This window comes from Hyperolius riggenbachi, chromosome 4 (genome assembly GCF_040937935.1).
Source record: "Hyperolius riggenbachi isolate aHypRig1 chromosome 4, aHypRig1.pri, whole genome shotgun sequence".
Lineage (NCBI taxonomy): Eukaryota > Metazoa > Chordata > Amphibia > Anura > Hyperoliidae > Hyperolius > Hyperolius riggenbachi.
In genome coordinates, this window is record NC_090649.1 from 207,157,414 (window position 1) to 207,184,407 (window position 26,994).

A 26,994-nucleotide genomic window follows, 5' to 3' on the forward strand; every position below is an offset into this window, starting at 1 on the left:
CACCCTCACTAGGGGTAATGTAAAAGGACTCGTGACACCACCTCAACTTCAGTTAGGGCAGAGACACACTGCGGAGCCCTTTTTGATCCGTTTTCGCTTTGAAAAACCTGCTTCCGCTGACTTGCATTAAAGTTGTGGTAAAAACACACCAATCACAATTTTTCCACGATTTTAATGCAAGTCAATGGAAGCGTGTTCATCAAAATGAAGACGGATCAAAAAGCACTCTGCCGTGTGTCTCTGCCCTCAGTTTCTCTTAAGTTTGAGTTAGTAAAATTGTGCAATCATTAGTGGACACCTTTAGTAGGAGTCCAGGTTCACCAGTGTCCCATTTACTATACTAAAAACAAGGAACACCAAGAGCCCCAATAGTGTAATATGCACTGGTAAATGGTTACTAGATAGAGTAAATATTAATACTCACAAACCAGGGTTACCATTAGGCAACCACTGTAAAGGCAGGTGGGGAGATTCTCCTGACCCCCATTTAGGAAGAAGAAGAAGTAGCTCTCTGTAGATGAGAAAGAGGAGGTCTACTCTAACCTTCCACCCAGGGTGGACTCAATACTGTACTATACTTGTTTAGCTTAGACATGGACTAAAATCAGAATCTGCATAAACTAAAAGTGAACTAATTTCTGAGGCCTGTGGATGCCATCCCTATAGCTGAATAAAAGTTCTGAAAAAGGAAACATAACAATACAATCTTAGTAATACAGAAGACAATACCATATCTCTGTAATACAGACAAATGTTTCCCAGTACTGCTTGAGCAATACAGCAAACAGGATAAGGCTAGTTTTTGCCAGAACTATTGGCATTGAAAAATACTGTATGTCATAGTACACATGAAAAATATGCACGTGAATTCTCAATCTTTTTGGTTCAGCAAGGTGACAGATTTCAAGCAACAGCCTCATGCACAAAGCCAGTTCGGTGACACCCTGAACTCTGTGCTTACCGCATGTGTGGAATTTCACATCAAAATTCGTAATTATGCATCGTAATGCGAAATTTCAGGAGAAATCATTAATTTAGTATGTATATATTTTGCGTACTGTTTAACAAAATTTCGCATGATTCTGTGCCGACTTTAGTGGGTACAAGTCAAAAAAATAATTTTCCATACTATCTGCATACTATCACCAGCCTCTGTGTCTGTACTGTGTCCCCCCAGGGCCCCCCCCCCCCCTGCACTCTGCTATCCCCCATAAAATAAAATAAAAAACCGCCATGCTAGCGACATGCAGCTTGTCGCTAGCTGCCTGTTTACCTTATGTCTGCCATTCACAGCCGCCCCTCTGCCTGCGTCCCTTCACTCCCCGCCTCTGTAAGCTTCCTCCAATCAGCTTACGGAGGCGGGGAGGGAAGGGACGCAGGCGGGGAGCGGCGCTATAGTGGAGGCAGGGGAGTGCTGGTGAATGGCAGACATAAGGTAAACAACCAGCTAGCGACAAGCTGCATGTCGCTAGCATGGCAGGTTTTTTTAATGGGGGACAGCAGAGTGCAGTGGGGGCCTGGGAGGACACAGTACAGACACAGAGGCTGGCGATAGTATGCAGAACCAACCTCTGTGTCCTAATAGCATTCTTCAAACCCACCTCGGGTTCTCTTTAAGAAAAATCGATTTTCAACATTTAAAAAAGGTTTTCAAACTCAGAAAAATTAGTTTAAAAAACTTTTTTCTATGTTTTTAAAACGATTTTCTCAAAAACTACAAGGTCTTTTTGGAAAAAAAAATTTTTTGACTTCTACCCACTATTCTCCTTAAAGAGAATCTGTATTGTTAAAATCGCACAAAAGTAAACATACCAGTGCGTTAGGGCTCTTTCACACTAGAGGCTGCGGTAGAAAAGGCTAAAAGTTAGCCTTTTGCTTAACGCCAATACATAGCGTTTTCAAAGCGTTTTGAAAGAGTTTTACAGCCCATATGAAAACGTCTTTTTTTTCTTCTATAAAAATAAGTGAACAAGATAGCTGTAAAACGCTTTGAAAAGGCTTTGAAAAGGCTGAAGTTGGCGTTTTCCATTGACTATCATTGAAACGCCAACAGCCAACTTCGGCTGTAAACAGCCCTGAAAAAGCTCCTGGGAGCGTTGAAACGCAACGCTCCAAAACGCCGAGTTAGATGTGAAAGGTAAAATGAAAGTCTATGGACTTTCTTTTACCTAGCAAAATGCCAACTTCGGCCGTGGCGTTAAAACGCCGAAAAATCCCTCTGGTGTGAAAGGGCCCTTAGGGAACATCTCCTATTCCCCTCTGTCACAATTTCGCCGCTCCTCGCCGCATTAAAAGTGGTTAAAAACAGTTTTAAAAAGTTTGTTTATAAACAAACAAAATGGCCAACAAAACAGGAAGTAGGTTGATGTACAGTATGTCCACACATAGAAAATACATCCATACACAAGCAGGCTGTATACAGCCTTCCTTTTGAATCTCAAGAGATCATTTGTGTGTTTCTTTCCCCCTGCAGCTTTCATGCACTGAAGTGTCAGGCTGCTCGTTTCTTCCTGCAAACAGCTTTGCCCTTGTCTGTAATTCCTCAGTATGTGAAAGCCCAGCCAGCAGAGGACGCTTTATCCAGCTTGTAAAAGATAAGAGAGAAGAGAGAAGCTGCCCTAATCTAAATAACACACAGGCAGTGTGCATAGAGGGGCCTGGAGGGGGGAGTTCATAGCAGAACCACAACACTGAAGAACTTGGCAGCCTTCCAGACACAGGACGACAAGTCCGACAGGGGAAAGATACATTGATTTATTACAGAGATGGTGATAGTAGAAAGTGCTGCAGTAAGCCAGAACACATTAGAACTTGTAGGATGATAAAAAACAGATACAATTTTTGTTACAGAGTCTCTTTAACATGTGTTGCAATTTTGATAGCAATAGCATGCATGGGGTCTTTCCTATTCACTGCCAAAGTCGGCACGAAATTACGCAAAAATTATGTGAATTTTTACACGAAATTACGAATGACTATAAGAAATCATTTAAACGTACAAAGATTAATTATGTATAGGTGAAATTGCGAAAAAAATCGTAATTGGTAGATTACGATCATCACTATACCATGGTATTAGATGGTGCTTTTAGAAATGTACCTTAAAGGAGTCATCAGGCAAACGATAGTAAAATGAGTGGTACTTACCGCGGGCTTCCTCCAGCTCCAAGCTCCCAGGATGTCCCTCGCCGTAGCTCTGCCCGCAGCCGTTCGCCGCAGGTCCGTCCCGGTCCCCGGCGATGACGTCAGAGCGACCTCCAGGTCGGCCTGTACTGCGCCCGCGTGAGCGGCGCTGTCAATCACCGCCACGTGGGCCGGAGCCCAAGTGGTGGTGATTGACACCGCTCCGGGCGCAAGTGGGGGTGATTGACAACGCCGCTCACGCAGGCGCAGTACAGAGCGACCTCCAGGTCGCTCTGACGTCATCACCGGGTCGGAGCTGCGGCGAACAGCTGCGGGCAGAGCTGCGGCGAGGGATATCATGGGAGCTTGGAGCTGGAGGAAGCCCCCGGTAAGTACCACTAATTTTACTATCGTTTGCCTGATGACTCCTTTAACATGCACTGTGTATTCAGTTGTACAATACTACACTGCAAAGGGAGAAAATGTTGCCTTCTGCTTTGTGCAGATTTACGACAGAGGGAATTCTGAGTACTTTTTCACAAAGTCTTGTAGTGTTGCCATAATTTCCAGTACATGTAATAAAATGATAGCATTTGCAGACTGAAGATGAAAGATAATTAATAGCAGTTCATTGCAAAAATGGCTTCCATGGTGATGGCCAAGATAACAGAATAGGCAAATTGTGGTTTAACAGAAACTGGAATTTCTGGTGACTGGACCAGAACTAGGAGAAACACCCCAGGATCAGGGGTACAGCCGTTTCCTCTACCTTAGACTTTGTATGCAGCCCAGGATCAAAATGTTTAATTGGGAAAACAAGGGACTACACCTACTTGATATGAAAAAAAAGGGGGGGGGGTGGGAAACTTCAAAAAGATTGGCGAAACGACAGTTGTGTGACAGCAGGAGCAGTGGCGTAGCTAAGGAGCTGTGGGCCCCGATGCAAGTTTTACATTGGGGCCCCCTAAGAACTCTATACATGATTTATGCGGCGCACCAAAACCTGCCAATGGCAACTACAGTGTCAGATGTGCAAGAAGGGGATGGAGAAGTTTGTTAAGGATTACCACTATTCAAAGTATCTATAGGAGTGATTATTATGAGCCCAGGACCAATAGAGAGCTAATACAGCAGTTAAGGGAGGGCCCCGATGTGGACGCAACCTCTGCTCCCCCTATTGCTACACCCCTGAGCAGGAGCATATAAGTGAGGAATTTGAGAAAGGGAAGACAGCCTGAAACATTGAGTTACTGTGCTATGGTTCAGGGACAAATACAGGATTACCCCACAAACCGCAGTGTAGCCAGTGTTTTGTTTTTAACTTGGACTCTGTAATGTACTGAAGTAATGCCTTGCACACATATACTAGGCATGTTGCCTGAACTTGATCCTTCGGGTGATATTGCAGTGCCAATGCTGTACAGACGCTCTGTTGCTATAAGGGGAAAGGAGGGAGCGACAGAGCAGCAGGCGAAGAACAATGCTCTTGGCCAGTGCTCAGCTGAATACAGTAGATCCGCAGACACGATTTCTGGCCAAGGTGTCGGGGGCCGCTGTACACATTAGATCCTCGGCTGCCTCAGCAGATTTTCATCTAGTGTGTGTACCCAGCTTTAGCTGCTGACCATTTAAAAATACCTGTTAGAATTCACATTTCCAGGTAAGGGCTGGTGCACACCGAGCGGGTTTTTTGGCGTTGCAGATACGCTTGGTCAATGTATCTCAAAGGGGTGGTTCACACCAGAGCGGGAGGTGTTTTGCAGAAACACATACTCCCGGGGTGAGGCATTTTTTGGATTGCGGATGCGTTTCTGCCTCCAATGTAAAGTATAGAAAAAACGCAAACCGCTCTGAAAAACTGCAGTTCAGAGCGGTTTTGCAGGCGTTTTTGTTACAGAAGCTGTTCAGTAACAGCTTTACTGTAACAATATATGAAATCTACTACACCAAAAACTCTTCCCAAAACCGCAAAATGCTAGCTGAAACGCTACAGAAAAATAAGAAAAAGCGTTACAAAATCTGCTAGCATTTCGCAGATCTGCTAGCGGGTTTTGGTGTGCACCGGGCCTAACAGATTAACAACCCCATTGCTTTTGGTAAAGACGTAAATGTGCATATACACCTATGACTGATATCGCCCCGATCCCTCGGACATCATTGCTGGGCCGGGATGCACAGACACGAATGATTTGCTCTGTTGCTATTGTTTTTGAATGTGAACTTGATGGTGCGCACACAGTATTTACATACTTAAACGAGTTGGTTGTTTAGTCGATCATCGCGTGTGTACCTTTTTGTCATGTAAACAACAAGTTGTGCAGCTGATCCTGTTGTGCGGTTGGTTGTGCACATGTGTATGAGCCACATGTATACGAGTCATGCGTTTGTACGTAGCTTAATACAATGCCTTTATTTATGGTCACAGATTACACATGTAAAAGGACTATTACACAAGTAAAAGGACAACTGCCTCAATTCACTAAGGCCTGGTTCACATTAGCGTTCCAGGTCCGGCTTCCCCGGACCCGGAACGCTCCGTACACAGAGGATGGTGAATGAATACATTGTTAATCAATGTGTCCATTCACACTTGTGCGACCGTCTGGATCTGGATCCGATCCGGGAACGCAGCCCCGGGGACGATCCGGCTTTTTTCCAACTTGCTGCATTTTTGCCGTGACCCGGGCCGGATCCTGACCCGAACATGCGGACATGCTGTGCAATGAGAAACAGACTTTTCTCATCACACTGCCAATAGGACCGGATGCTTCCAGCACCGGTCGTTTGCCACTTGGGGGGCCCAGACTACACGCCGGTATCCCCCATGCTTGCGGTGCCTTTCCGGCACTGCAATGTATCTAGTTCCGGCTACTTTATTGTAGCCGGAACTGATAAATTCCGGATCCGCAACTTGGCCACCGCAGAGACCCGTACGGTCTCTTTGCGGCCCCCGGACCCGGACACTTGCGGACTCGAACCTGCGGACTAAGGGCTGTTTGGTAAATCAAAACTGTTTTGTTTGTGTGTTTTTTGAAAAAAAATGTTTTATGGTTGTAAAGTCTATCTGTCTCAGGGAGGACGGTAAGGATATGTTCTCCTATTCCTCAGACACTGGGATACCGCTGCGCGTTGTATGTGACTACGCAAGAGACTTTATTCTTGTAAATAAGATCCCAGCTTTTAACTTAGCTGTAGGGACAGCATTGATTGCTGCATGATTTTTCTGAATGGATTCGCATGAGGATTTGCATGTGCATGAGTGTGCTGAAGTTTATTTTGACTTTGCTGTTTTTCTTGCCACACCCCTTCCAGCACCTCCCTATTACATCTGCAAGTGTTTAAATGTCCTAGCTTGAAGTGAGGAGCATGGATTTTGTGGGGGGGGGGGGGTTTGTAATATAAAATAGATTCTGTTACAACATGGGTAATTTTCCCTGATAGATCTAACTTCCCGACAGGGACCAGCTGGTCTACTCTGTAGAGAAATACCCACTGACCATGCCCACTGTCACGTTTGTGAATTCAAAGTTCATATCAGAATTACCAAACATTTTAGACCAGGTTTAAAAAACAGGTCTAAACCATTCAGTAATGTGAATTCCTTTTTGATGCTACAGAATGCAAGTTTTTACCAAACCATCAGTAGATTAGTCTAAACTGCTTAGTGAATTGGAGACCTTTAAAGAGTCCTTCATATTATGACAGTCAACAGTTAAGTGCATACACTCAAAATCCTGTGAAAACAAAGAAAAAAAACCAAAAACACGTCCTGTCATTAAACCGGAGAAAAAAAAAAATAAGATGAAAGAAATTGTCTATATATACAGACAACCACTGATCTGAATTACATTTTAGGTGTATCTGCCTATTACAATCACTAAGGCCTCTTTCCCACCAAGACGTTGCGTTTTAGGGGACGTTAAAGTGAACCTTAAGTCATTAAAAAAAAAAAAAGAGTTTTACTCACCTGGGGCTTCCAATAGCCCCCTGCAGCTGTCCAGTGGCCTCGCCGTGTCCCTCCGATCCTTGTGTCTCCGCCGGCATAGGTGGCGATATGCTGCTATAGCATATAGCACATAGCATGTAGCAGCATAGGTGGAGATATTGTGGCTGGGAACGCGAAGAATCACTCTCGTTCCCAGCCTGTTGGCTCCTGGCGGCCAAACCGGAAGTGGCTGCCGGCGGGGACACGGGGATCGGAGGGACACGGCGAGGGCACCGGACAGCTGCAGGGGGCTATTGGAAGCCCTAGGTGAGTAAAACACTTTTTTATGACTTAAGGTTCGCTTTAGGCTACTTGCACACCAAGACGTTGCGTTAGGTGCTACGTTAAGGTCGCATAACGTGCACCTAACGCAAGGCCTGGTGCTCTTCGATGTGGACGTCAGAGTGAGCCGCGTTGTGCAGCTCACTCTGGCGTCCTTGATGCCGTGATGCGTACTCTTGGACACATGCGGCATCACGTGGCCCCGCCGGCCAATCGCCGCACAGAGCGGCCGCACCAGGAAGTAAACACTGCACGTCACAACGTGGCGCAACGTGGGCCCGCAACGTGGGCAGTGTGAACAGCCCACTTGTGTTACATTGCTGTTTGTTGGGGGAGCGTTACAGGCTGCACTAACGTGCGCCTGTAACGTCCCTGTGTGTAAGCAGCCTTAAGGTCGCATAACGTTCCCCTAACGCAACGCGTGGACATCAGATTGAGCCGCGTTATGCGGCTCTCAAAGCAGCCGCTCCAGGATAGTGATGGGAAGTCCGGATGATGAAGTCAACAAGATTGTAATATGCAAATTAGAGGAGTCGGAGTAATCCTAAACTGAGGAGTCGGAGTCGGTGGATTTTTGTACCGACTACGAAGCCCTGGGAATGAGTACACATTACTCTACCCCATCATTATGGGCATGGAAGGGAAGAATTAACTTGCAGCAATGTTGCACATATGCCCACCACTCCCCCATTCTCCTCTCTAGCCCTTCATCATATGTGAAAGCCCCCTGGGATCCTCTTCTAGGTCGCCGGAAACGGGCTTACTTCATGGGCACTGGCCGGGCTGTGCACATGACGTCATGCGCATGATGTAGTGATGTCATAGGCATACTTAGTGCGCTCCAGGACACGGACGGGAGCGCACTGCGCATGCTAGACTTAGACTAGGAATTTACAAGACAAAGGAGGGTGAGGAGGAATTTTACAGCTGGCTTCACAAGTGCAGTGCAGACCACGGAAGGGCGGCGAGGGACTCGCGTGCTTATGGGGGTGGAGGAAGCCCCAGGTAAGTTTCAAATCTTTTTTTTCCTGCCGTCTCTGGTTTCCTTTAAAAGGATACCCGAGGTTACATGATGAGATAGACATGGGTTATGTACAGTGCCCTTGTACATGGGTATGTACAGTACACAAATAACTGGGCTGTGTTCCTTTTTTTCCTCTCTGCCTGAAAGAGTTAAATATCAGGTATGTTAGTGGCTGACTCAGTCCTGACTCAGTAGTGACTACAGTGTGACCCTCACTAAGAAATTCCAACTATACGGCCTTGTTCACATTGCGTTCGGCTCACGTGTCCGCCCGCGGTGGGCTTTTTTTTCTGCATTTCTTAAAAACTTTCTGACAATGTTCTGCGCGCTCGTTTTTGCAGGGCGCTTCTGTCTTTTGATCCGGAAAAAAATCCGAAAAAATTAAATACAATGTATTTTTTTTTTTTTTTTTATTAAACTCTCACGCAATCGCTTGCCAAAGCAATTTTTGTGCGCATTTTGCATTTTTCCTATACCTTCCATTGAGGCAAATCGCCTCAAAAATGGCCCAAGCACCGCTTTTCAAAGCGGATCGCAAACAAACCACTCTGATATGAACTCTCTCGTAGAGAATCATTGCACAAGCGCTTTCAGGGCGATTTTGAAAATCACCCATGCTTAAAATGTTACAAAAATGCCTATAATGTGAACAAGGCCTCAAACACTTTGCTAGCAGAAAATGGCTTCTGAGAGCAGGAAAGAGATAAAAAGGGTCAATAGTTCATAGATTTTAGCTCTGGCAGTCTTCAATCAATGTGTCATTTAGCAAAAACAATAAAACAGATATAAAAACTTAAAAAGTTGATTTAATAATAAAATAAAACTGTGGAAGATCTTAAGTCATTTTTAGGAGACAATCATATTTGATAAGTTTATTTTCGTCTTGGGTGTCCTTTAACACCTCAACCCTGGTAACCAGGGCTGTGGAGTCGGTCCAAAAATCCACCGACTCCGACTCCTCAGTTTAGGATTCCACCGACTCCGACTCCTCCTCCTCTAATTTGCATATTACAATTTTGTTGATTAACAGTATGTAACGTGAAATTCGTCTCTTAACCACCCTGGCGTTCTATTAAGATCGCCAGGGCAGCTGCATGAGGGTTTTTTTTAAATAAAAAAAAAAATATTTCATGCAGCCAACTGAAAGTTGGCTGCATGAAAGCCCACTAGATGGCGCTCCGGAGGCGTTCTTCTGATCGCCTCCGGCGCCCGGAATAAACAAGGAAGGCCGCAATGAGCGGCCTTCCTTGTTTTGCTTAGATCGTCGCCATAGCGACGAGCGGAGTGACGTCATGGACGTCAGCCGACGTCCTGACGTCTGCCGCCTCCGATCCAGCCCTTAGCGCTGGCCGGAACTATTTGTTCCGGCTGCGCAGGGCTCAGGCGGCTGGGGGGACCCTCTTTCGCCGCTGCTCGCGGCGGATCGCCGCAGAGCGGCGGCGATCGGGCAGCACACGCGGCTGGCAAAGTGCCGGCTGCGTGTGCTGCTCTTTATTTCAGGTAAATCGGCCCAGCAGGGCCTGAGCGGCACCCTCTGGCGGTAATGGACGAGCTGAGCTCGTCCATACCGCTAAGGTGGTTAACTGCCAACGCTTAGGAATTTTACAAGACAACTGAAGTGAGAAGGATATGTAGACTACTATATTTATTCCCTGTAGACTAAAACTAGTCCTTGGTAAGAGTACTTGTAAAAGGTACAAACCGGAACAAAGAACATCTATCAGGCCCTAGGCAATGTAACCGTGGGTACATGTCAGAATGATGTGCAGGTACTCTGCAGGGGAATGAGGAGATTCTTCCTCTATTACACATTCTTCATGCACAATCTGAACCAGGTTTATGGGTGATAGACAACACCTCTGTTCAATGTTTACAACATTCTCAGTGGATTCCCTGCAGCTCTGTGAGGAGTGCATATGTAGAGTATAGTACTACTGTGTAACAAAGTAAACCTGAGAAAGTTTTATACATACCTGGGGCTTCCTCCAACCCCCTTCAGGCTAATTAGTCCCTCGCTGTCCTCCACCACCCGGATCTTCTGCTATGAGTCCAGGTACTTGAGCCAGTATGGTGTAGTGCGCATGCACACACTCAGCTGCCGGGAGCGTACTACACCTGCACAGCACTATTGTGCAGGTGCAGAATGCTCCTGGCTGTTGAAGCGGCACGTAGCCAGACTGTGCTGACTGGCTGAATTACCAGGACTCATAGCAGAAGATCCAGTTGGTGGAGGTGGACAGCGAGGGACTGATTAGCCTGAAGGGGGCTGGAAGAATCCCCAGGTATGTATAACACTTTTCTTTTCATCCGTCTCAGGTACCCTTTAATTTGTAGTCACCAAACCAAATTTTAACAACATATCAAATTATTTGATTTCATGAGCAAAGAGTGCATACATTTGCATAAACCAGCATCAACACAGAATTATTTCCATCTCATTGACCATCTCTATTAGTGACACGGCTACACATCAGGCTTTATACTTACAGCACAGAGGTTATTTAGTATATATGGAGATTCCTGTGTACACATCATATATGCTGTACAGTCACAATCAGATATGTATATCTGACTTTAAAATACGGGGACTGCTTTATTGAAGCAGCACAAGTAACTAATTTTGAGTGGTTTATTTAATTTTTGTGGACTGAGCACAGCTATTACTGTATATATACTGTATATATACACATTATTTTTAATGACTATTATCTGAGAAATAGAACATTTTATCATATTTTCTAATTTAATTACAGGTACAAATTCATTAGGAGTCGGAGCATTTTTTCCCGACTGACTCCAGGCACCCAAAATTGCTCCGACTCCACGACTCCGACTCCACAGCCCTGCTGGTAACATGATAAATAGGTCTCTAGCCTGTATACAGAGGCGCAAAGCAGCAGCCAAGGTCCAAAGGTTATTTAATACTTCTAAGTAGTAGTTGCACTAACATGATTGCTTTCAGGATTTTCCTTGTTCAGTTTCAGATTTAGTTGCAATTTCATTTCTCTCTGCCACACGCTTGAGAGATACCATTCTTCATTCATTACCACAATGATGCCAGGGAAACTCCACCTTTTTAGAAAAAGAAATGCGCTTCTCGATGAACTGATTCCAAGGCATCATCCAAAGTTGCAAAATTCTTGTTCTCAGTTTACATAATCCGTTACATATATTTTATGGAGAGGTGCCAATTCTTCTTTCATTATTTGATTTGTTGGCCTGTGAGTGTGAATTGAGTGGAAACATTTCTGTATACATAGTGTGACTAACAGGTGTACAGAAGCTGTACTGAGTCTGACAAATGTATCTAGGTTACAGGAATTGCATTAACAGAATGTCCTCCCATTTAGAGACTTGACAATGTGTAAATAAGCTGTGGTCACTAACACAGTAGTACTAACTACTGTTGACTCACAGCGTATGCTCTTACTGTTGGCTGCATTATCTATCTATCTATCTATCTATCTATCTATCTATCTATCTATCTATCCATATACACACACACACACACACACACACACACACACACACCGCGTTTTACACACTAGCGGCGGCTCCATGTGCCATTTTTTCCTGGCATTATTTTTCCTGCTCCCTTAATAATTATCCTCCCTAGCGTTCTGGACGAGTTAAGAGACGCTAAAGGGCACCGCTCAGGCCCCGCTGGGCCGATTTTGATAATTTTTTTTTTCAAACACGCAGCTAGCACTTTGCTAGCTGCGTGTTTGCCCCGATCGCCGCCAATCCACCGCTACCCGACGCAAAAGAGGGGCCCCCCCACAGACTCCATGCGCAGCCTGGGCAATCGCCGCCAGGCTGCGCTTTGGGGTGGATCGGGAGACACAGTGACGTCACTCCGTTTGTCTCCATGGCGACGGGGGAAGCCCTAAAGGAAATCCTGTTCAGAACGGGATTTCCTTATGGGCATGATCGCCGGCGGCGATCAGAAGGGTGGGAGGGAGAGAGGAGGCAGGGGAGAATCATGTAGCTAGCGCTAGGCTGCTTTATTGTGGGGGCTGCTTTATTGAAGCAGCACAAGTAACTATTTTTAACTGGTTTATTTCATTTTTGTGGACTAAGCACAGCTATTACTGTATATATAAATTATTTATGATGACTATTACCTCAGAAATAGAACATTTTATCATATTTTCTATTTTAATTAGTTTAAATTCATTAGGAGTCGGAGTATTTTTTACAGACTTCAGGTACCCAAAATTTCTCCGACTCCTCAACTCCACATCCCTGATAATATCAGTCAAGTAAGACATTTAACCTCCCTGGCGGTCTATTAAAACCGCCAGGTGGCAGCGCAGCACTTTAAAACTTTTTTTTTTTTTTTTTAATCATGTAGCTAGCCTAGCGCTAGCTACATGATAGCCGCTGTGCAGCGACATCCCCCCACCCCCTCCGATCGCCTCCGGCGACGATCGTCATGGACGTCAGACGTCATCGGGAGTCCCGATCCACCCCTTAGCGCTGCCTGGCGCTGATAGGCCAGGCTGTGCAAGGGGTCTGGGGGGGGGGGGGGGGGGGGGGGTTGGGGCACGGCAGGTAGCGGCCAATCGGCGGCGATCGGGAAGTACACGCAGCTATCAAAATGCTAGCTGCGTGTACAATGAAAAAAAATCATGCAAATCGGCCCAGCAGGGCCTGAGAAATCCTCCTGCGCGGCATAGCTTACCGCCAGGGAGGTTAAAAGGAATTTAGCACTGGGCCCAGGGTAATGATCAGAATTAGGGTAAAACACAAATTGGGTTTAACAGAAACTGGAATTTCTGGGAGCATCAGATTCAGACGAGACCCACTACAGATTGGACGAATCGGAATCGCTGCAGTGGGCTCACCTTTCACTTTCGTTGGCACAGCAATTCCAAATCGCTGCTGTAAGCACTCTAGTCTAGTGGGTCCCAGGCCTCAATATCAACCAATCAATTAACCAGCAGCTGATTGATTAATTAAGCTGCCAGTTAATTTGCAGCTGCACAGAAGTTCAGTTTTCCGCCCTGTCCCTTGCCAGTGCCACTTACATCAGACTTGCTTAAAATTGTCTGGAGCGCTAGAGAGATATTTCTTTATCTGCTTTAGAATTCAGTGATACCATCACCTTATTATGCTCAGTACTGAATTTGCATGGCCAGTCGATACAAAAAATGTGGGGGAAAATGACAAGGAACCCCTGCAGAGTACTCAAGGAACCCTGGTTGAGAAAGCCTGGTCTATGATAACTGCAGATCTCTTACACACCTCGTTTAACAGACAATCGGCAGATCAGACAATCATCTGCAGATCTAAAGAGCCATCCTGGTGGATCTGATCTGATTAACCCCTGCTAAATACGGTAGCCCTGGTGCACAACCTGCACCAAACCCTTGGTACCCACCATGCAGTCCATAAACCATTTGCTCAAACGCCCAAAAATAAAAAACAAATTCTATAGCTAGATCACAGAGGGAGTTGTGTTGCGTTCCCTAGAAAAACAGGAACTGAAGAGAAAAGTTGCACTGCTCGTTAGATGACCTTTGTGTCCCATACAGTAAAGCATACAATCAATGTAAAGTATGCTTCACTGTTAACGTGCGTTAGGCAGTATCACATTGCATGCAGTGTGTTGGGATGCCGTTTTCCATTAAATTGCAACCCACTGGCCGCACAGGTTTTACATTGCAGTGTGACTTTCCTTGTTACTATGCTACTGCTGCACCGCAACATGAACGTATTCTAAAGGTCAGTTTAGTTAAGCAAGCCCTACATGCATCGATTTTCCCCAGCAGATTTTATCACTCTGCCAGAAGTTTATAGCACTACGAGGCACATCAATCATAATTTTGCAAAAAAGTTTGGTTGATCAGACACCGTGGGGGAGTGGCAGAAGATTGATGGCCCATAGCGTTGCACTGTATTAAATAGTGCAACACTGCAGTTCAATAGATTGTCATTTGATTCCATGGTAAGGCCACATACAGACATCAGACCATAGTCTTTGGAAAATGAAAGATCACAGACCAATCTTACCACCCTTCCTGTAGTATAAGAGCCATACTCTACACAGTCTTTTCTATGGAGCTGAACTCCACATCAGGAAAAAATCTTTGCAAGATGCTGCACACACAGATGCTGTACAGACACAAAAGATCAGTATCTGCAAAAGATCTGTTCCTGCCAAAAATCCATTCATGCAAATTGCTATGATAGTCTATGAGATCTGCAGATCATCATACACACATGATTTAACTGACATCCATCTGCAGATCAGATCCACCAGGATGGATTTTCAGATCTGCAGATGAATGTCAGTTAAATCATGTGTGTATGATGATCTGCAGATCTCATAGACTATCATTGCAATTTGCAGGAATGGATTTTTGGCAGGAACAGATCTTTTGCAGATACTGATCTTTTGTGTCTGTACAGCATCTGTGTGTGCAGCATCTTGCAAAGATTTTTTCCTGATGTGGAGTTCAGCTCCATAGAAAAGACTGTGTAGAGTATGGCTCTTATACTACAAGAAGGGTGGTAAGATTGGTCTGTGATCTTTCATTTTCCAAAGACTATGGTCTGATGTCTGTATGTGGCCTAAGAGCCATTACAAATCTTTGTGCAGTGTGTGGAGAGATTTGACAAAGCAGGTCATTTGGGTGCCAGCGGGTAGGTGGTACTAGTATAGATACCGCACTGACCACAATGTTAATTGCAGCTATAGCGCCCTGCCCAATGTATAATTTTGGGGTTGGAGTTTCATTTTAAGCAATCCGTAGTAGTAGCTGCAGCAGTGTAGCAGAAAAGGGCCCTTGACTATATTGTAGCAGAGCACCAAGTGGCAATCAGCTGCAGCAGGCATAGCGGAAATGGATGCCAGAGATGTGCACTTGGGTGGCATAAGTGCTGGTGGGAGCTTGGCTATAGTATAACTGAGCGTCAAATATTAGAGGACAAGGCAGAGGAGTAAAGGAACGCAAGTTACTGGGCACCTGGGATTCAGACATAATGCAGCTGAGCCCCACTTTGGGGGTAAGTGATTTTATTGTTTGGAGTTGGGGGAGGTTAGTGTTAGGAGTAGGTGGAGGGAGGAATAGTGTGAGAATTAGGTCAGATATAAGAGTATCTGTAAAATTACATATATTCTACTATCGGTAATATCCAGTGCCCAAATTCACAGCACCTTTTTTAAATGTAAGCAGTTTTCTATGCCTCTCTGATCAGATTCAGATCAAAGAGGGATTGATCTGTTTGCCACATTGGGTGGCAATCTATACTGATATGGGCACCTTTACAGTACAGTTTGTTTGTATTATAAATATTAAAGGACACCGGAAGTGAGAGGGACATGGAGGCTGCCATATTTATTTCCTTTTAAGCAATACCATACCACAATATAAACGCAATGCAATGATATTCCTATGGAACTATCACATTGGTTGCGGTGCAGTGAGTTCTGTTGGGGTAACGCACAGCATGTAGTACGTTTACATCACAACGCAATTTATATAAAGTGAAAGGAGCCTTAAAGTGTACCAGAGATGGTACACTGGCCATTATTCATATTTACCTGGGGCTTCCTCCCGCCCCATGAGCACCGGGGCTTCCCTCGCCATCCTCTTTAACCCCTCCCATTCTTTTGCTACGACTCCCAAGTAATCCCGTCAGTTGCCGCCAGTCATTGCCTTTTGCACATGCACGGCCCAGCTGCACGTGCCCCCGCCGCGCTGCCGTCCCCTGCGCAAGCACAGAACACTCCAGGGGACGGCAGTGTGACAAGGGGTGCGTAGAAGGCCACGACTGCCTGGATTACCGGGAGTCTTAGCGGCAGAACGGAGGGGCCGAGGAGGACAGCTCATGGGGCTGGAGCCCCAGGTAAGTATAAATAAGCGTTAGGAAACAATCTCTAGTTTCCTTTAAGCTTAAAGAGGAACTCCAGTGAAAATATTATCATAAAAAGTGCTTCATTTTTACAATAATTATGTTTAAATGATTGAGTCAGTGTTTGCCCATTGTAAAATCTTTTAAATCCCGGATTTACAATCTGACATTACATGGTGACATTTTTACTGCTGGCAGGTGATGTAGCATGCTTTTTTGGTAGTTGGAAACAGCTGTAAACCGCTATTTCCCACAATGCAACAGGGTTCACAGACAGGAAACTGCCAGGAGTACCACGGTCCTCAGAGTTTCTTGTGGGAGGGGTTTCACCACAATATCAGCCATACAGAGCCCCCTGATAGTCTGTTTGTGAAAAGGAATAGATTTCTCATGTAAAAGGGGGTATCAGCTACTGATTGGGATAAAGTTCAATTCTTGGTCGGAGTAGTCTCGAAAAAAACGTTTTTTTTATTTAATAAATGTTTAATACTTTATCCCTAACTAAACCCCCCTCAAACTCCCCGGGGCACACTACGGGGAGCGCTTCCGTATGAGGCATGGCTACGAACTGCAGCCCTGCCTCACACGCATCTGTCAGCGGCGGATCTCCACCTCTCCCCGCCCCTCTCAGTCTTCCTTCGCTGAGAGGGGCTGGGGAGAGGCAGAGATCCGCCGCTGACTGACGCGTGTGAGGCAGGGCTGCAGCCCATAGCCCTGCCTGACACGGAAGCGCTTAGGGCAGCAAAATCCATGACCAAGAAAGTTGTGGATTTTGTGGGGGAGAGGTAGGGGGTAGTTTGGGGGGATTTAGATAGCGTACTGCGGCGGTTTAGTTAGGGATAAAGTATTAAACATATTAAATTAAAAAAAAAAACTTTTTTTTTCTTTTTTAGAGACTTCAGAATCTCTTTATGCAACCGCCTCTGCCAAGAATCCAGTGCATGTACAGCAATCCCCGACCCTTCTCGACTGCTTGGCTAGCGATCCGTTTTGGCAGACTACTCTGGCCGAGAGCAGTGTTCTTATCCCGTCCATAGCATAATGTAATTTCTGGGCCTGCACAGCCTCATCCCTGCAATGTCGCCCAAAGGATGGTATCCTGATCCCTGTCATACAACATTTCTTGAGCTTATGTATTTGCATTTAGGACTGGAACCCAGGGCTGTGAAGTCGGAGTCGAGGAATCAGAGCAATTTTGGGTACCTGGAGCTGGATGTCTCATAAACTGAGGAGTCGGATGATTTTTGTACCAAATTCACAGCCCTGGTAAGAATTAGTGCCGGTTCACAGTTGTTTTAAAAACGTATCCGTGGCTCTGTTTTTGGGCCCGGACCAAAACCGGAGCCATGGATACCAATGTTCAAAATAGTGTCCGTCTTTACACACTTTAAAAAAAACAGATCTGGGGGATCCATTTTGAAAAACTGAACGGAGAGTCCGGATTTGTCAGCACTTCAAGGACCCCGGATACACAGGGGGGGGGGGGGGGGGGGGGTAGTGAAAGGCAATACAAAAATGGATCTCCCTCTTCACAAGCTATTTTGTACACAATAACAGAGGAAGATCTGGATTGCCTACTCCCCTCAATTCCCTCCCATTGGTGTCCCCAGGAAGCCTGGAGGGGTAGCAGCCAGGAAGGGAGGCAGCAGGCACAGCGGCAGGGAGGGAGTAATCTGCCCCTCCCTCACCAGGGTCCCGCCATACCCGCTCCCCCCCAGCTATTTGCACCATATGTAATGTAATGAGCAGCGAGTGGGGAAACAAATTACCTACTTCCTTCCTGCAATGCTGCCCACTGAAGTATAGAGGGCTTCCCTGCTTGCTGCTCATTACATTACATATAGCGCAAATAGCTGGTGGGGGTGCTGGGACGGGGGACCCAGGTGGTCCGACCCCCCTCCCCGCCGCCGTGCCCACTGCCCCCCTTCCTGGCTGCTACCCCATCCAGCTCGTCACCCCCATCCCCCACGCCCAGGGCTGGGGATATGTTTTGTTATACACACAAATGGACTGGAAACGTATCCTACGAAAGGGCAGCACGGATCCATTTGCGTTCCGTTTTTTTAAAAAAACTGGAGCCCAGAGCACGGATTGCGTTCTGCAACCGTGCCTAGTGTGGACCGAGTCTTAGACTGAAGGAGTCGGAGCCATTTGGGTACCTGGAGTCAGAGTTGGTGGTTTCATAAACTAAGGAGTCCGAGTTGGAGTCGGATGATTTTTGTACCGACTCCACAAAGCGCTATTGCAATTGCTAGTGATTTGTGGTAGCGCTTTGCAAGCGATTTTGGGAGCGATTTCCTTGCTCCTATACAATACATTACAAATGGGAATGCTCCCAAAATGCGGCATGTCCTGCAATTTCAATTTGACTAAATTGCAATCGCTCCAGTGGAATCAGTCCCAGGACTGTGGAGTCGAAGTCGAGGAGTCAAGAGTCAGATGATTTTTGTACAAAATCTACAGCCCTGGTAAGTATTAGACTAAGGAGTCGGAGTTGAGAAGTCGGAGCCATTTTGGGTACCTGGAGTCGGTGGTTTCATAAACTGAGGAGTCTGAGTTAGATGATTTTTCTACCTTCTTCACAGCCCTGATCAGACCCATCCACTCACATCAGCAAAATGTTTAGGGAAATCGGTAGCTAGTGAAAGCAATCCCTAAATGCTCAAAAAAAGTGCTCTAGTGGGTTCCTACCCTAATGGTGCCCATACATGGTACAAAAAAAAAAAAATTGTTCGATTTTCCCGTTTATTCGACCAAAACGATCAAATTGAATGACAGTTGAAAAGAATCTTTTTTTTCCGATCAAGAAAAACTAACGATTATCCAATTTTTTTCAATAATCTGATTGGACATGTTGGAAAAATCTTTATATTCAATCTAACGAAATAATCAAACAAAATCTAATCCCAAAAAAAATTGTACCATGTATAGGCACCTTTAGGGGTAGAAGATTAGCAGTCCAGCCAAGGCTCCATATCCCTCTCACTTCAGGTGTGCTTTAGGCTACTTACGCACCAGGACGTTGCGTTTAGGGGACGTTATAGGGCACATAACGTGCCCCTAACGCAACTCCTGGTGCTCTCTGTGTGGACGTCAGAGTGAGCCACGGTGTGCAGCTCACTCTGGTGTCCGTGATGTCGTGATGCGCACTCTTGGACGCATGCGGCATCACGTGGTCCCGCCCGGCCAATCGCCGCACAGAGCGGCCGCTCCAGGAAGTAAACACTGCACGTCACACCGTGCAGTGAATATTAAGTAGCCATGTGCCTGGCCTCTCCGCACTCCTCCCCAACACTACTGAGCATGTGCGCACAGTCTAACGCGGCTTAGCCACGCATAACGCACAGCATGCAGCACTCTCAACGGATGTGCTGCGTTACAATGTAACGCAACGTGGGCACTGTGAATGGGCCGATTGATTTTTCATTACTGTGCAGTGGGGCTGCGTTACAGGCTGCACTAACGTGCGACTGTAACGTCTTACTGTGAAAGCAGCCTTAAAGATAACCTAAAGGCAAAAAAAAAAAAAAAAAAATGAGATCTCACCTGGGGCTTCCCTCAGCCCTTCGGTGCCCTCGCAGCTCTGGTCCGATGCCTCTGGACCCGCCGGCGAACACTTCTGGTTTCGCCGTCACCGGCCGACAGCCATGGGAACGCGAGTGATTGTTCGCGGTCCCAGCCTATATATCGCCCCCTATGCTACTATTGCGGCCAGGAGGTCGCAATAGCAGCATAGGGGGCGATATACAGGCTGGGAACGCGAACAATCACTCGCGTTCCCATGCCTGTCGGCCGGTGACGGCGAAACCGGAAGTCGTCGCCGGCGGGTCCAGAGGCATCGGACCGGAGCTGCGAGGGCACCGATCGGCTGCAGGGGGCTGAGGGAAGCCCCAGGTGAGTTTATCTCATTTTTTTTTTTTTTTGCCTTTAGGTTCACTTTAAAGGACATCCGAGGTGAAAATAAACTGATGAGAAAAACAATTTTATGTTTCCTTCTCCTAAACTGACGTTTTTTAGATATCCCACAGGTTTTTTTTGTTTTTTTTATATGTAAATCTAGTTTTTACTATTTCATTGTCCCTTCTCAATGACACCTTCAGTGAAGTATACTAGAGCTCAAATCTATGAATCATTTACTCTTTATCTCTTTCCTGCTCTCAGAAGCCATTAAAGAGACTCTCCGAGCAGAGAGCCAATACTGCGCCTGCGCTGGAGCCGGGAAGGTAAATATTTATATCCCTGCTGTTCAGAGGGGCACAGCGAGACCGCCACTATGCATACACATGTCTATCTCATCAAGTCACCTCGGTTGTCCTTTAAAGCACAACTTTAATGAGAGGGATATGGAGGCTGTTAGTTGGCTGAAGGTGTAATGGTTAAGGGCTCTGCCTCTGACACAGGAGACCAGGGTTCGAATCTCGGCTCTGCCTGTTCAGTAAGCCAGCACTAATTCAGTAGGAGACCTTTGGCAAGTCTCCCTTACACTGCTACTGCCAATAGAGCGCGCCCTAGTGGCTGCAGCTCTGGCGCTTTGAGTCCGCAAGGAGAAAAGCGCAATATAAATGTTATTTGTCTTGTCTTGTCTTATTTCCTTTTAAACAATACCAGTTGCTTGGTAGCCCTGCTGATCTATTTGGCTGAAGTAATGTCTAAATCAAACCAGAAACAAGCATGCAGCTAATCTTGTCAGATCTGACAATCTCAGAAACACCTGATCTGCTGCATGCTTGTTCAGGGTCTATGGCTAAAAGTATTATAGGCAGGGGATCAGCAGGCTAGCCAGACAACTGGTATAGCTTAAAGAGACACTGAAGCGAAAAAAAAATTATGATATGATTTGTATGTGTAGTACAGCTAAGAAATAAAACATTAAGATCAGATACATCAGTCTAATTGTTTCCAGTACAGGAAGAGTTAAGAAACTCCAGTTGTTATCTCTATGCAAACAAGCCATTAACTCTCCGACAAGTCTAAGTGGTGGAGAGGGCTGTTATCTGACTTTTATTCTCTCAACTGTAAGTGAACTGTTTACTTTTTCTCTGCTAGAGGAGAGGTCATTACTTCACAGACTGCTCTGAAAGACTCATTTTGAATGCTGAGTGTTGTGTAATCTGCACATAATATAGAATGATGCAATGTTAGAAAAAACACTATATACCTGAAAATAAAAGTATGAGAATATTTTCTTTGCTGCTAATCTTCTAGTAATTATTCATAGTACACAACCAATTCACTATATCATATTTTTTTTTCGCTTCAGTGTCTCTTTAAAAGGAAAAATATGGCAGCCTCCATATCTCTCTCACTTCATAAAATATGAACATATAAAAGACATGCACAATCCAACTACCCTCAGGGCAGTAGATATCCCTCTCGTTACTGTTGTCCTTTAGGCCCCCCGTTCACACTGCAGGCGTTGCCGTCCAGATTTTAGGGTAGAAACGACTAGTATCTGCCATAGAGTAACAAGAATTCTAGCAATGCTTGAGTAATTGGGGTCAGACCACAATGGGTATAAAGTGCGGTCCTTTGATGCATTCACTTCAGCTCCTCTATAGCTATTGAGCAGAGATGGTCAATAAGATGCTAATAATTGTGACCTTCATGCAAATTGAATGCAAACAGTATGAAGTCTGTAATTGAACTAATCCTAATAGGAAGTGTATCTGACTGACCCAAAGTCAAACTGCCAAAAATATGCATTATATTTTCAAGTCAGAATTATTTGCAGTTCAAGGTCATGGACTATCTCCACTGAGTTCACCACTACTGTAGAAATTCCCACAATAATCAAAATGTTTAGCTCATCTCCAACCAGCTTCTGAATCTAATTGGCACTACTATCACTGAAGGAATGGACGGACAGACATGCTTGCTCAGACGTGAGCAGAGATGGATTAATAAGCTAAGTACTTTAGCACCCAATGGACTAAACGATGAATTCAATCTAAAATGTTTTTTATGATTGTACTGTCTCTTTAAAACTTGGCCACTTGCTCTTTAAGCATGTGCCCGCCCCTTGTGGTGTGTTTTTTTTACTCTAGGTATGTAATTTATTAGTGAGTACGAGCTCTGTCATTTAACACTTGATTAAGGCCTGATGGCCGAAACGTCGTGTGGTTTTGTCACTATGGTGCAATAAAATAGTGCTATAATTGCATTTATCCAGGTAGAGACCCAGTCTTTTTCTTCTATTGCTATTTTAGGGGACTCAGCAGAAATGTCATAGTGAAACTGTGCTAACAGCAACCTAAACTTCTAGGTTTCCAATAGGTTTAACTAAGCCAACACTATTTGGTCAACCAGAAAGCTTTGTGCTGTAAGCGGAGAATTGTTCCCTATGATGTTTCCTGCTGGGTCTCCTAAAGTAGACTAGTGCCAAAGGTAAACCTAGAGTTCATCTTCAATTATTATAAAACATATTGAAATTGACAGTTTCAGATGATTTGATATAGTAATAGACTTCATGCTTCTACTCACTCACAGTTCACCAGCCTGCACCCCTGTGTATGCAGTACAGCCAAAATAGCGCACAAGCAAAGCAGTTCCAGAAGCCTAAATTTTCTGCTAGGTATTACATAGAGGGAAATGTGTTAAAGGGCTGCTGCACACTACAAGAGCTTTTTAAACGCTAGAGATTTTAAAAGCTCTTGCTAATGCAGTGCTATGGGGGATTTTTACAAAATCACATCGCTCCAACACACACACACACACACACACACACACAGATTTCTGTTTGTTGGACGCTTTTGGTAAGCGTTTTTGCAGAGCAAGACAAGACAAGACAAGACAAGAAAAACAACATTTATATTGCGCTTTTCTCCTTGCGGACTCAAAGCGCCAGAGCTGCAGCCACTAGGGCACGCTCTATTGGCAGTAGCAGTGTAAGGGAGACTTGCCAAAGGTCTCCTACTGAATTAGTGCTGGCTTACTGAACAGGCAGAGCCGAGATTCGAACCCTGGTCTCCTGTGTCAGAGGCAGAGCCCTTAACCATTACACCATCAGCCAACTGCCAAGAGCAATTACATTTTTCAATTCCTGACAGTCAGGGAGTGAACTCTTTGATCCGGAAAAGAAAAATAGTATGTATTTATTCTTAAAAACGCAAACGCAATCGCTGCACAAAGCGATTTTGTGAGCGTTTTGCATTTTTCCTATACCTTCCATTGTAGTAAAATCGCCCCGAAAAATGGTCCATGCAGTGCTTTTCTGAGCCGAAAGTGGACTGATCGCTCTAATCTGGTCTAGCACATAGGAAAGCAAGGTGTAAGCGCCTTCAGGGCGATTTTGATCGCAGGCGCTAATAAATCCAAAAACGACTCCAGTGTGAACGAGCCCTTAGAAAAGCTCTTGTAGTGCTCACCAGCCCAAACACAGGATTATGGCTTACAGCTGATAATGATTTCAGGTGCAGGTTTATCGGGAGCAAGCATAGCCCATAACAGCAGCATGTGAAGGAGTTCCCGGAGACCCATCCCCAAAGCTAAGAGAAAGCATAGCCCATTATAACAGCAGGTGAATGAGTTTACCACAGACCTATCCCCAAAGACTGGGAGAAAGCATAGCCCATTACAACAGCACGTGAAGGAGTTCGCCCTTCTTCAAACAGCTGCACACCAAGGTAAATGCTGCATTAATTCTGTTTTATTGCAAATAATGCTTTCAAATATACTAGCTTTAATTCATCAAGACCTGTTCGGCAAAAATGTCACTTCCTTATACAGTAAAAAAAATTGGGGTGGGGTATTGGCTAAGATTTTTTTACACATGCGGTAGTAGTCTCCATGGAAAAGGTTTTCACGTGATGCAGCGTTTCATTTGGTATTTTATGGGCTCATGGCATTTCATTTAGTGTTTGATGGATTATTATAGTGCATGTAAAATCAGCAATTGTGCTTCATTATACTGACAAGTAAACTGCATTATTTAAACATCAAATTTGTATCAGCGAAACACCATTAGCATCTTATTAAACCAATTTATTATTGTGCAAAATTGTATTGTGGATTTACATTACACAACACGTGAAATTAGGAAACAACATTTATCTTCCTGAATAGTTGAATTAGTTTTCTCCATTTCTCTGCTCGGTTTCCTCCCTCTTATAACCTCACAAATAGCTGTTTGTTAGTTACTGACATCTCCAGGCTGGAGATAAAATACCAAACATCTCACTTCACTTGTTTTACCGGTTGCTCTATGCTTTGTGAATTAACCTCTATGAGGTATTTACTCCACAAGTCTGTAACTCCAGTTTTCCATGCAGTAACAGCCTTAGTGAATTAGCATTTTACAAAATGTTCAGTAAAATCAGTTTAGTAGTAATGCTTTGTGAATCAAGACCATTGATACAGACCCCCACAGTATGGCACGCAGCAGCCAGGTGTACAGACCAGACAAAACGAAGGGAAAGATAACTGATCATAAGGCACATAGAATCATGCTCACAGTATGGAGAGTGGTATACCATAAAAAAGTTGTCCTATATAACTTGAAAATTTTGGAAAATCCCCACTGAGAGGTTGCACAGAAGTACAAGAGAAGGAATAGCAGAAGGCTCCCATTACTGAGGGTAGGGAGGACACTCACCCCAGGAACATCCTAGCCAGCGGAGCGGAGTACAGCGAGGTGTGAGAGAGTCAGGGAATGTGGCTGCTCTGATACACACACACTGGAGAGAACTGATGGAAGGAGGGGCAAAGAGAGGGCAGGATGGAGTCGGCTGCGTTCCCCTATGGAAAAGCATTGAGGTGGAGTCCGTCAGGTCTGGGTGATAAAACTTGACAGTAGCTGGCTTCCACCGGATGACATAGAACGCGTGCATAGATTATACTGTGTAGTACTGTGCTGTGTGGAAGGAACGGTCTCCATGAAGCTACTCGTTGTGGCACACGGCTGAGCTGTCACCTGATGCACAGATTCCTCTGCTACTGAGCGTGAGAACTCCCCTGTTGCCAGAACAGTATTTTCTTACAAATGTTTATCTATGTATATAATAAATTCCCTAAAGCAGTGGTTCCCAACCTTTTCTGGCCCGGGGAACACTGCCTGACCAAATTTTTCTCCGGGGAACGGCGCGGGGGGGGGGCTTTGGGGCGGCGACGGGCGGAGTTGCGGCTGCATAGCTAGCATAGTTGCCCCAGTGTAGGGAGTTTAGTTGCCTCAGTATAGCCAGTATAGTGCCCCAGTATAGCCAGAATAGTGCCCCAGTATAGCCAGCATAGTGCCCCAGTATAGCCAGCATAGTGCCCCAGTATAGCCAGCATAGTGCCCCAGTATAGCCAGAATAGTGCCCCAGTATAGCCAGCATAGTGCCCCAGTATAGCCAGCATAGTGCCCCAGTATAGCCAGCATAGTGCCCCAGTATAGCCAGCATAGTGCCCCAGTATAGCCCCCCAGTATAGCTAGTATAGTGCCCCAGTATAGCCCCCCAGTATAGTGCCCCAGTATAGCCAGAATAGTGCCCCAGTATAGCCAGCATAGTGCCCCAGTATAGCCCCCCAGTATAGCTAGTATAGTGCCCCAGTATAGCCCCCCAGTATAGCCAGTATAGTGCCCCAGTATAGTGCCCAAGTATAGCTAGTATAGTGCCCCAGTATAGCCAGAATAGTACCCCAATATAGTGCCCCAGTATAGCTAGTATAGTGCCCCAGTATAGCCAGAATAGTGCCCCAGTATAGCTAGTATAGTGCCCCAGAATAGTGCCCCAGGATAGCCAGTATAGTGCCTCCCGCCCGTCCCCACGGCCAACGCTGTTATTACCTTACCAGCTGCCGCTCTCCCCTCTCCAGCGCGTGTATATTCTAGCAGCGTATCTGCTCTGTCTGTGTGATGCGGAAGGAAGCATCCGGGCAGCGGCTTCCTGTAACGGCGATATGTATCGCCGTTACTATGGGAACCGAGCCCTCCCTCCTTCCGCATCACACAGACAGAGCAGCCGGAGATACGCTGCTAGAATATACAGGCACCGGAGAGGGGAGAGCGGCCGCTGCTATGCTAATAACAGCGGCGGCACGGGCGGGAGGGGGAGAAGAGGACGGCACACCAGGCAACGTTCCGCGGCACACTAGTGTGCCGCGGAACACTGGTTGAAAAACACTGCCCTAAAGAATGTAGCTTTATGGCCTAGCAGAGAAATTAGCCGTCTGGGACCGCTTTGCTCGTGAAATGCGATGCGAGCAATACTTTCTGCACTGTGTTCACACGGGTGCAGACTGGTGAATTGTGATTTCAAATTGGCTGAAACTTAATGTCATTTTCCATAATGAATAATGGGAGATTGACTTTGCCCCAGTATTTTCATTTTCGGCCTGGTATTAGCAGGGCATTAAATAACGGACCTGAACTCCGAACTACCTCTCTGCCCTATAAGATATGCAACAGCATAATAGCCTTTAAAGAAAAACTTTTCTTTGTTACAGCTAATACCAATCCTGCAATAAATCTGCAGTGTGGCTACTTCCTGCTTTCATGGAAGCAGACATATTTTTAACATCCTGTGTTTACCAATTAGCTCTCTGCAGTGGCAGGCTGCTGACACAGCTGAGAGATCAAATTACAACTTCTGATTAGTCACAGATTAGGGGGGATCAGACTGCCTAAAATCTCTAAATACATACAGGGTGCATTTCTGTATGTTTCCTCCTGTCCTGTGCAAGAGTTCAGGTCCACTTAAACTGGAACTTTGCCCAAGACTAATTAAATTGAGAAGCTGGTTGG

At 45.5% G+C, this 26,994-nt stretch overlaps 1 protein-coding gene across 1 annotated transcript in view; it reads right to left on the bottom strand.

Moving 5' to 3' along the window:
• The window catches only part of B3GNT7 (UDP-GlcNAc:betaGal beta-1,3-N-acetylglucosaminyltransferase 7), a 98,060-nt gene extending 73,155 nt beyond the window's left edge, over positions 1-24,905 (bottom strand). Inside the window, exon 1 of the mRNA XM_068279335.1 lies at positions 24,865-24,905. Coding sequence (XP_068135436.1) covers positions 24,865-24,875 — 11 coding nt within the window. The 5' untranslated portion in view covers positions 24,876-24,905. The remainder of the gene's footprint in view (positions 1-24,864) is intronic.
• Positions 24,906-26,994: the final 2,089 nt, after the last annotated feature.